The following is an 11396-nucleotide window of genomic DNA, read 5'->3' as shown; positions in this document are numbered from 1 at the left end:
TTTCTTTGGCTTCACCCCACCCGCCCGGCTACTTGGTTCTTTTCCACCATCTAAGCACATACATGTTCGTTTCCCTCTGAATTCACTCGTGCTCTGGCGGCCAAGCGTTAGGTCATTCACGTGTGCAGGATCTGTCGGCACAGCCCGTCCTCGGAGCTCCCGACTGCAGTCATGCAGCTGGCCTGACCTGACTTGTATGGGCTGAAATATGAAGGCACCCAGGGCATAAACAGCCTCCTGCATTCTGCTGGCAGCCGGGGAGGCGGCGAGGAGCAGGTACATCGAGGGGGCTTATTTCTCCTTTTGCTCCCGCCATCTGCCCCGACTCCAAATTTGTTGCGAGTGCTCCCTCTCCCTACCGCCTTCCTTCGGGAGAAATAAATAACTCGCCTACCAACACACACTCTGAGGGTTGGGATCGGCCTACCAGCATGAGGTTCCGTTCAGGTGCGGGCACCCTGTCTGGGTTTGCACCGAAATGCAAAGCAACAGAAGGGTACTGATAAGGGAGTGAGGGGGTGTGCAGGCAGCTTCATGATAATTCATAATAAAAATGGGTTGGCCAGGGTTTTTTTTTTTTTTTTCCCCCTCCTCACTAACTTGTTAACTGTATTTCTTCTTAAAAATCTTTGCAGTGAAGGGGCATCTGGGTGGCTCAGTCGGCTGAGCCTCTGACTTTTGGTTTCAGCTCAGGTCATAATCTCAAGGTTCCTGGGATCTAGCCCCGTGTAGGGCTCTGTGCCGAGAGCGCAAGGCCTACTTGGGATTCTCTCTTTCCCTCTCTCTCTGCCCCTCCCCAGCTTGTGCACACTCTCTCTCTCTCTCAAAATAAATAAATTAAAAAAAAAAAAAAACTTAAAAAAAATCTTTGAGGTGTAGTTCACATACAATAAACTGCACATACTTAAGGTGCACCCTTGGATGATTTATTGGCAGGTGTGTATGTTGTGAAACCATTGCGGCCAGATTGCAAATGCTTCCATCATCAACTCTAAATGGGTCCTTGTGCAGGCGGCCAGTTTTATTTGGAAGCCTTTTTGGTTTTTTGTGGGGGGAGCATTTGACCTCATCTAGAAGCCCAGGGCTCACTTTGGGGGGGGGGGGTGTCACTGATTGTATTTAAGAAATCACCTCTTCTGCGAGGGGGAAAAAAAAATCCCTTCCACCCAACAAAAGACTTGCGACTTCCAGTGTGACTCACCCTCAGGCCTGGGGCACATACTCGGGCTCTGATAAGAGGCAGTCGATCTGTCCTCCGTTTGTTTATAATGAGTCATGCTGGAAACAGGCAGCTACTTTTCTTCTCTCCCATGTCACGGTTAGGCAAGAATCAGAGGCAGATACACCCCCATTCAAAGTGCGGTCGGCCTTAAAGCGTCCAGCGACTCCAGCGAAGCTGGTTTAAGGAGCTGTGACTCGATGGGGACCCCTACTGGTGGAGACAGGGAGCGCCGCGTCCCGGAGTTGAGGCCTTGCTTCCTCGCCGCACTCCAAGGACGGACAGATCCTGTAGGAAGTTACAGATTTGCAAGAGGAACGGGAAGGACCGGCTGAGTTTTCTGTGCATCCTGCCCAACCCCCGATTATTAGTGACAGAGTCGGGCGTGAGTCACAACCTTCAGCCTATGCCCACACTGGAGCGATTAACCACATAATTGCTTCAGCGATGGACCTTCTTCCAGCTACAACCCCCATCCCTCCCACCCCCGTGGTCGGGCTCTAGGCCCTGAGCCAGCCGTCTTCAGCCGCATGAATTGTGAAGGCCCAGGTTCAAAAAACCGAAGTTTCTATTATTCTTTTAGACAAGGCCTCCTCGGCCCCGATCGAAAATTCCTACACACAAGTCCTGATGGGAGGCACGCGGGATGTGCCCACCAGAATTAATGTCGCGATCAAATCAACATAAAGCAGATTTATCTGCTGTTTCCGTGTATTGCGGCAAAGCGCTGTTTGGGGAAGAAATCACCATAGCAACCCAGCCGCCCCAGTTACAGTAAGCTCAGGGCGACCAAAATAAAAATCCTTCCCAGTCTTAGGATTGGCTGGGAGAGCTACTGAACATCCACTTTGTTTGCAGACGACAGTAGCCAGCATACATTTTGGTTTCATAGTGCACTGCAAGGGATGCTTTAAAGAATAATAAAACTCCACAGCCAGGTTACAAATGGAGGGGTTCTAGGCCATCCCCCCCCCCCGCCAGTTTAAACGCAAGCAGACCTCACTGCCAAACAGCAGCATTTTGTTGTTAAAACAGGTTTCAGAAAAGGGCTCATTGTGACTTCTTGTGGCCTGCCGGTTCCTTCCCAAGTTGGGGGTACATGGTACTATAAATGTTAGCTTTTAAGACCAGGCAAATCAGGGGCGCCTGGGTGGCTCAGTCAGTTGAGTGTCTGACTCTTGATGTCGGCTCAGGTCATGATCCCGGGATGGTGGGATTGAGCCCTGCGTGGGGCTCTGTGCTGAGCATGGAACCTGCTTGGGATTTTCTCTCTCCCTCTCTCTCCCCCTCCCCTGCTTGTGCTTTCTCCCACTTTCTCTCTCTTTCTGCCCCCCTCCCCCAAAAGAAGCAGCAAATAGATACAAAAATGGGTTTTCTGTGGTTGTGAAAGGAAAAAAAGTAAAAATCACTTTTGTTTCCCTCCACCCTCAGGACCCCCAACAGTGGGTTTTGCTTCCACTAATGATCTGTTCTCTCTCTAGCATCTTCCTTTTTTTGTTTTTTAATTTTTTTTAACGTTTATTCATTTTTGGGGAGACACAGAGAGACAGGGCGTGAGCGGGGGAAGGGCAGAGCGAAACGGAGACACAGAATCAGAAGCAAGCTCCGGGCTCTGAGCTGTCAGCACAAAGCCCGATGCGGGACTCGAACTCACGAACTGTGGGATTATGACCTGAGAGACAAAGTCAGACGCTCAACCGACCGATCCACCCGGGCACCCTGCATCTTCCTTCTTTGGCTCCAATGCGCTCCTTTCTTCTGATCACCAACACACATGATCACCTTGGGAGTGCCGCTTGCCTGTTCTCCTTGTCTCCAGACTCACCGTGCCCCTGTCTGGTGTGTGCCCTTGGGATCCCAGGAACCCCTGCCCAGGATGCCCTCTCGTCACAGTGTGAGGCCACCAGCGCGTCCAAGCTCAGCTCCCAGCCCTGTGGGTCTCCCTTGAAGTTCTCTGCCGCTTTTGATTCTGGTGGCTGCTACACATTGAGGATCTTCTAAGAGTCTGCCTCCTCTATGCTCTCACTCCCAAGATTTGGGCATTTCCTAATTTTCTCTTGCATCTTTCTCTGTGTTAACCATTTATCTGATGCCTTCGGTTCTCACTTCTGTGCAGAGGTCAACTGCACCTTGAATTGAGACTGTCTGCCTATCGGCTATCTTGAAATCGACTTGGTCAAAACTGAACTTCACTTTCTTTCCAACACAATGGGGTCCTTCTGCAGACTCTTTGTTTCTGTTCACAGCATCATCGTTTTCTGAGCCTGGGACACCTGGGTGGCTCATTCGGTTGAGCATCTGACTCTTGGTTTAGGCACAGGTCATGATCTGGCGGTTCATGAGTTCGACTCCCGCACTGGCTTCTGTGCTGGCGGCATGGGGCCTGCTTGGGATTCAGTCTCTCCCCTTCTCTCTGCCCCTCCCCTCCCCTGCTGTCACTCTCTCTCAAAATAAATAAATAAACTTTAATGACAACAACAAAAAAAAACCCAGAACTTCATTTTCTTTCCAACACGGCTGGGTCCTCTTTGGTTCTGTTCAAGGCATCATCATTTTCTGAGCCTGGGCTTAAAGGCAAGTGTTTAGACTCCCTGGCATTGACTTTCTTTGCCATTCCCCTTCGATGCCTATTCAATTTCTGTCCTTCTTTCCATTTCCAAAGCTATAATCTTCGTTCTGGCTGTCATTCTCTATTGCTTGGGTTATTACAAAGCCTTCTGAATGGCCTTTCCACCTCCAGTCCTTCCTTCTGGGTAGAAAGGGGCCTCAGAAGGAAAGGGGGCCGTGGAGTTTGAGTCCCGCCTCTGCTGCTTATTTCCTCTGTGACTTTCAATTCTTGCTCTCTCAATCTTACCGGCCCCATTACCAAAGCAGGGATGTTCCCTGCTTCAGGGCGTGAGGACGTACTTGGGGTACCAAAGCAGGGATGTTCCCTGCTTCAGGGCGTGAGGACGTACCTAAAATATCTGGCACACTGTAAGTGCTCAATTAATATTTCCATTTCAAACTCGCTACTCCCAGGCTGCAGTTGTAAAACAGACTTCTTGCTCACGCCCTTCCCTTATTTGAGCATTTCTTTTTCTACGAAAATAAGAACGCCTCGAGCCTAGCACTTAAGACCCCTAGGATATGTCTCCAGCGAATTGCCCCAACTCTGCCGTTCTCGACTCCTTCTTTTAAACACCACCATTTTCTCCATGTCTTTGTTAAAGCTCTTGCACATGGACATGCATGCTCCGCCCTTCCCTCTGAGGCCATTCTAGATCCCTACAGCCAGATGCGGCATCTTCCTCTGACCTCCAAAGCACTTCTACTTCTCTCGTGCATCTGAGTTGTTTTAGTCGCTTGGGTTCTTTCTCTGACTTGCCTTCACTGCAAGGCTGAATGTCCCTTGATGGCATGTGCTGTTACGGCATCGAACCCAGAGCTGGCCCTCTGCCCTCTGCAGGAAACGCCTTACGCTGAAAACGAAAACAAACCTGCCCAGTCATGCTTCTCTTAGTCTACTGAACTATCTTCTTCCCTGAGCTTCGGTTGGGCGTCCCCCTGCCCAGAAACAAAGTTGCACAGAGAAGCAAATCTCTCAGTGAAAGGCACGCACTGACACCAAATTCTGTTGGAAAAGTGTCCCCAAAGATCATCATCTTAAATATACTGTGCCGCTGCCGTTCCATCAGACCTGGTCTATTTACTGTTTTCATGAATCCCGGGAAACTCCCTTGGTGGAAATCACAAACTGATTTTGTTTACCTGTCTCCCAGGCCCTTGGGGAGCACTGTTCTTTTCATGTAGAAATATCTTTGTAGGGCAAATGGATCCTTGGGAATTCTAAAATTCCTCTTCTTTCTCATTCATGAATCAGTCTCCCGAACACTCATAGTTAGGGGCTGTAGGGAAACAGAGCTGAGATGAAACATTCAGTTAAGCTTTTGTAAACAGAGAAACAGGGGTCCACAGAGCATCTTAAAATGAGTCTATAGTTCTTAAATTTGATCCACTTATAGTCTGTAGTATTAACATCTTAGTTATCAAACCACAGTTCTTAAACATATGCATATGTATATTACCCATCTTCTAGTTTACAAGGTGCAATTTGGGGATGATTGAGGCTGGAAACACGGTTTTATCGTCATATGGAAGCTCATGTTGGCAACACCATTTGCAAAGCATGATTTTTTCAGAAAGTTAGAAACGTGGCTCTCATACAAATAGAAACAACAACAAAAGGGGTCAAAGATTTTATTAGATTCAATGCACGAGGAAACCAGTTAGATGTTAAGACTGATTTGAAGGAAAATTAAAGACCCAGAGATTGGTAGCTGGTCAGATGAATGCGGAAATAAAGTTGCTAATGAATGTAGCACTGGTTCATGTCTCACCAGGCAATAACCTTGCAACACTACTGAACAGGAATGGCTTGTATTGCTTTCAGGTTTTCTACAAGTTAACCTCTAGTCTCATAAAGTTGTGAAATAGTAAGAGGTACGCAGCCATGGAAAATCAGATAATCCCCAGGGAGCATATGCGTCTGGACAACATCCAGCTCTTTTTTACTTTATTTTATTTTTTAAGTAGGCTTCATGCCCCGCATGGAGCCCAACGTGGGGCTTGAACTCACAACCCCAAGATCTAGAGTGGAATGATCCAATGACTAAGCCAGCCAGGAGCCCCGACATCATCCAGCTCAGTAATCTCTGACCTTTTTTCAAATTTTATATACTTGCTTTTGAAACTATTAACTAAGAGAGGCATGAAAACAAACCAATTTGCTTTCTCTGTGACATATTTGTAATGAAATATTTGAAAGTGGGCACAAACCTCTCTCCCCCCACCACTCATCACCATTGTTTCAGCATGGGCTCTGGAGTCAGACTGTTTGAGTTCAAATCAAGGTTCCATCATTTACTGCTGGGTGACCCTGGGCAAATGACTTAACCTCTCTGCTCCTCAGTTCCCCCACCGTAAAAGAGGCTTTTAAATAATAGCACCTTTGTCTTTGTGATGAAAAGAGATCATGCACAAGGGCTCAGTAAATGTGAATTGAATTAAATCACTACTACTAAAAAAGGGTTAATTATTCTACCAGTCTTTATTCCAATATTAAAACATTTTGCAAAATAACCTGTTTTATGCCTTGTTACAAAGGGATCGGTTCTACATTTTAAGACGGAAATGAAAATAACGAAATCCTCAAGATGAGCCAATTAGTAAGCTAATTAAATAATAATTAAACATAAGAGGTTATAATAAATTCTAGATGTGTCGCAAGGATTATTTACTTTCAACTCTGACGCTGAAGGAACAAGAACTTATGAGTCAGGGGCGGCAGGAAATTAATCTCTCTGTTGAGTTAAGATGTTCCAGGCATTGTGCTTAGCACATATTCATTACACGTCAACAAACGAGTGTTTTCAGAAGAATACTCTTTTTCTCCCCCACTCCTTAAGGAAATATGCACAAAATAAAAGGCAGTAAAGGAAAAATAACTGAAAAGAAAAATGTGCTGCAGCCTTAGAAAGTGGGTTTGTCACGCAAGTCAAACGCAGAAGCTGGGGTTTGCAATCATTTATTGTGCACAACAAAAAAGAAAGCACGTTACATATTGTCTTCGTTTCTGATTATAGTTACCAACATGTTGGTAAAAACTACCCGCTGGGAACACATGTCCTTTCACTATACATTGTTATTTTTATTTTGCCCACAGAATGCTGAGGAAAACACTGAATAAATACACATTTTATTAAACACACACACACACACACACACACACACGCCTCTTGTTACAAATTGATATGAATCAGTCTCCCTTTTGGCTTACATAACCTTAAATTAAAAAAAAAAAAAAAACAGCAGGGGTGTGACCCACTAAAAACCTGTGGATAAAGACGGTTAAGTACTGAAGTTCAGAATTGGGCAGGAAGTAGCAATAAACCAAAATAGAAAGCAAAATAATTAAGAAAAATGACAACTCGTGTTGAAGTCTGGATACATTTGAATGTATTCAAGACTGAGAAAAGAACTTTCCTAAACTGCTGGGTTTTAGGAGGATGTTTCTGGGCTAAACTGAACACAAAAGAGAAGAGAAGTTCCCTAAAGAAGTTTTCTGAGCCAGAGGAAAATCAAATTATGCTTGAAAAACAAAAGCAAAGACTAACAACACTGTCTCTCTGCCCCCACCCACTTCTTTGGACTGACTTCGGGGTAGGCTTTCTTGCTGGAGGCCATTTATTAATTCTATACTCTGTTACCTCAACACAACCAAATCTAGACTTAACCCTCTGTGTCCCGATGGATGCATGGATGGGACAATTATTTTCAGTCAAAGTACTCTCTCTCCTATTTCATATGTGCTGATTTTTTTTATGCAAAAAAGCTAAAAAAATAGTATAATGCCGATCTCAGGTTTTTAAAAAAGGTTTGGAAAAAAGCTAAGCATGAGTTCATAAGTGAACTAGATATTTACTATTTTGAAAGGAAAAAAAGGCAAAGGTAACAATATGATGCTGGAAAATAAAGCGATACGTTAGTTTTGCAAACTCATGCATTAGTCCTTTGCCAAGAGTCTCAGGTTGTAAAAATGTGTCAAAGAATGTGATAAAAGTGAATACACGATGGTTGTGCTGAAGTCTCCCCACAACTGGACACACATTAAGATGTATTTCCTTAGTGGGAACGGGAAGTGGCAGCGGGAGACTTGTGTCTACAACGAGCACGTTCGAGTTCATTAGAAACTATCGTCCATAAATTAAATACACGTGAGGCAGCACGCCTGCCTGTCTTCAAGGGTCCGGTAGGTCCAACAGCAAATGACAGAATCAGAGCAGGGAGACAACAGCGCTCTGAATACAATTAAGACTGTTATCTATGTGGGACTAGATAACAAGGGCTGTTTAAAATGGTAGATTTAGGACTAGGGCTTATTTCTGAAGACTTCTATCGGAGGAAACCCACATCAAAAAATGTGCTATGTTCGGATTTGCCTTTTATGTAATGGAAGAACAAAATACGGCAGGTGGGATTACACAAGAAGAAAACAAAAATAGCAATTTCATCTGCCACAAGCAGAAGAGCTAGAACTGGGTGAAGAAAAATTGTTAATAGCCATTTCCATTTGGTGCGGGATGTCTATTTTAATGTACTTTTAACTCTGACTGGACTCTTAAATACAGAATGTTCTCAACATTTTGTGTTCTATTCTCAAGGGTGTATATTTATTTTAATGTTTATTTATTTTTGAGAGAGAGAGAGAGAGAGACAGACACAGTGTGAGCAGGGGAGGGGCAGAGAGTGAGGGAGCCACAGAATATGAAGCAGGCTCCAGGCTGTCAGGTGTCAGCCCAGAGCCCGACCCAGGGCTTGAACTCAAGGACCGCGAGATCATGACCTGAGTCAAAGTCGATCGCTTAACCAAGTGAGCCACCCAGGTGCCCCTCAAGGGTGTATTTTTAACTCTGGGGAAAAAAAAATGAGTAGCCCAACTATTTATTCTACCTTAAACTAATTTTTGTTTCCTGTCGTCTTCTCCATTCCTCAGATCACTGTACACAGGTCCATGTAAGGACACGGTTCCTTGATCTCTCTCAATTCATTCTTGTCCTACCCTGGCAGAGAGTTGGAAATCCACGTCTGCTTTAACCTTATCAACAAGTGTTAACATATGGAGGGATGGAGACGTCAACATGAGTGGAAAGGCTGGTGGAAAGAACGTCTGTGGAGGCTAAGACCACTCTCTGTTCGGTGCTCGCGCGTCCACTCGGAGTTCAAACACTGTGACAAACGAAAACATGGCCGACGCGGAAAACGCGAAACTGTGCGGTGTGGCTGGCGGCACTGCTGTCTACGCCCGCATCAGCTCTTGAGGTAGAAAATTTACTACTCGTTACTAGATGTGTGAATAATGCCTTAGTAAAGCTGAAATAGAAAAGTTTAAAAACTGCACAAAGATGCTATGAATGTCCTGTATGTGCACCTCAGTAAAAAGCTAACCTAACTCAATCGGAAGGTTTGAGAAGGAGATGGCTTTGTGAATTAAGTGTGTAAATTTCTCTAGAACTCTTAGATATTCTATGCGCTGATCTTCCATTTACTTGTACTTCTTTTATCTCAACTCCAAGAAGGAAACCCAATCTTAAAGACTCGGGGGGCCACCCGTTTGCTTGTCCGTCGTGAGTCCTCACACAGACGGCAGCGAGCACGCTGGCCCAGGGACAGAAGCGGGGAGCAGAGGGTGGGCTGACGCTGCGCGTGGAGAGGATGTGGCGCTGGTGGTCTCAGGCGTGTGGGGAGAGGCTTGGGGGCAAAGAGGAAGTCTTAAGAGACTCTAACGAGCCCTTTGGGCTTGGAGATCTCTGCGATTCAGGAGGTGAGATGTCTGCACAAGGGCGCGTCCTCAGCGCTCCTTCACCATCAAATTCTGGAAACAGGGAACAATTCATCTCACGTTTTAAAGCTGCTGGCTTTGCACAATCGAGTTCTGGTACGCGTCACACACATTCGGGGGATGAGGAACCGGCTAGTTTCACGGGCGCCATCTTACGTCAGTACGAGGAAGTCCCCATGGGTTTTTCTTAAAGGGGGATGCGCGTATTTGCGGAAAAGGGTGAGAACTGGCGAGGAATGGCAGACAAGGTTCCTTCTCGGCGTTCCGGGGGCCCGTCCTGAACAAAGAGGGCAGGGACGTGATAGCGTGTCTTATCGGCCTGCGTGGGAAACATAAATCGCTGCTTGCGTCAAGAGCGGCCTCCTATAAGCCCCCACAAGACGCCTCGCCTGATTCTGACTCCCGACCGAAGAGCGGGACACGCTGCCTCTGGCCCTGACGGCGCAGGGAGGGAGGCGGGCCGGCATGGGAAGGTTAAAATCAGTGCCTAGACACAAAGTCCAGAGGGGCATCTGGGCTTGTGGTCCGCTGACCCCAGAAGCGGACTGCGCGGTCGTCAGGTGCTGAAGAGAGCGGAATTCTGAGCTCGTGATTCATCTCGGTCTGTTCATTCCGGTACAGGGTGGCTGGAAGTCAGAGTCACGGGATGAGAAAACGGCCGCCCTCGTTCACTTTCTCATTTTGCCTTTACACACAAACTCGGCATAAGGGGTGTGGATGAAGTCATAGAGCTGCTTCGCGTTCGAGGCGTTGCCCAAAATACCCGCCAGCTTGTCTTGCGACAAGCTCGCCAGCTCTGCGATGTTCTTAACGTGGTGCATCAAGGCGCGACAGTTTTTGGCATTTACCCCTGGCATTTTCAACAAGAAGTCCTGGGGACCCGGATTATACTTTTCTGACTCCGGGAGGGTTTCCGAATCCGCCGTGACGGCCATGGCCGTGGCCGCGTCGGGCTGCGGCTTGTTCTGTTTCAGCTCCTCGAACAGCTCGGCGGTGGCGTGGGGGGAGGGGCACCAGAGAAGCCGGAGTCTGGGGAAGTGAAGCGTGAGGAGGGTGAGCTTGGCACTGACGTCATTGCCGGAGATCTCCTGGTGGAAGGCACCTCGGGAAGTGAGCGAGAAGGGCTTGCTGGGGTCGAACTCGATCAGGAGCACTGGGCGCTTGTAGTAGCGGGACATGGAGATACACTGGCCGTAGAGGCGGCCGTTGTTTAAAGAGCCAATCAAATCACTGATGCTCTTGCGCTCCACGCACATTTCTGGAGTCAGAATGTAGTCTCCGACCTCCAGCGTCACCGGTTCAATGTCAATGCCCCGACGGTGGATCAGGGATGGGAGTTCGCTGCGGAACTCACGCATATCCACAACTATACTTTGCTGTGTACCGTTCTGCTCCTGGCCACCTGTTAACAAAAGGTGGCACGGTAAGTGATGTCACTGAGGAAGAACTCTCAAGGACGAAGCCGAACAACTAAAGTTTAAAATCTGGGTTGCTGCTGCTAACCTCGGATCCGCTGTCATATAATAACCCATGCTTATTCCTCCTTTTTCTCTATTTTCAGAAAGGTCTGTTTACAGAGTCACTAAAGGCGATTTTCTCTTAAACTGAACAGAGTTAAAAGGAAAAGTCACAAATGACTCCCGAACACCAGCGTTCACTGTTGCCTTCTCTCTGCCCCTCTAAGAACGGTCCCTGATGGTTGCACACGGCCCCACTCTACTCCTGATTCCCACGGCAGAGTCCGGCACATACTAGATGCCTAAAAAGGCTTGCTGAGTAAACTGCCTTATAAGCTGC

General features: G+C 47.0%; 1 protein-coding gene across 1 annotated transcript in view; it reads right to left on the bottom strand.

The window, feature by feature from the left end:
- Positions 1-6769: 6769 nt before the first annotated feature.
- Positions 6770-11396, bottom strand: part of ERCC4 (ERCC excision repair 4, endonuclease catalytic subunit) — a 33115-nt gene continuing 28488 nt past the window's right edge. The window contains exon 11 of the mRNA XM_049638273.1: positions 6770-11001. Coding sequence (XP_049494230.1) covers positions 10268-11001 — 734 coding nt within the window. The 3' untranslated portion in view covers positions 6770-10267. The remainder of the gene's footprint in view (positions 11002-11396) is intronic.

Source organism: Panthera uncia, chromosome E3 (assembly GCF_023721935.1).
Source record: "Panthera uncia isolate 11264 chromosome E3, Puncia_PCG_1.0, whole genome shotgun sequence".
NCBI classification, from domain to species: domain Eukaryota; kingdom Metazoa; phylum Chordata; class Mammalia; order Carnivora; family Felidae; genus Panthera; species Panthera uncia.
The sequence above is the reverse complement of the archived record's forward strand: the minus strand, read 5'-3'. Positions and strand labels throughout refer to the sequence as shown.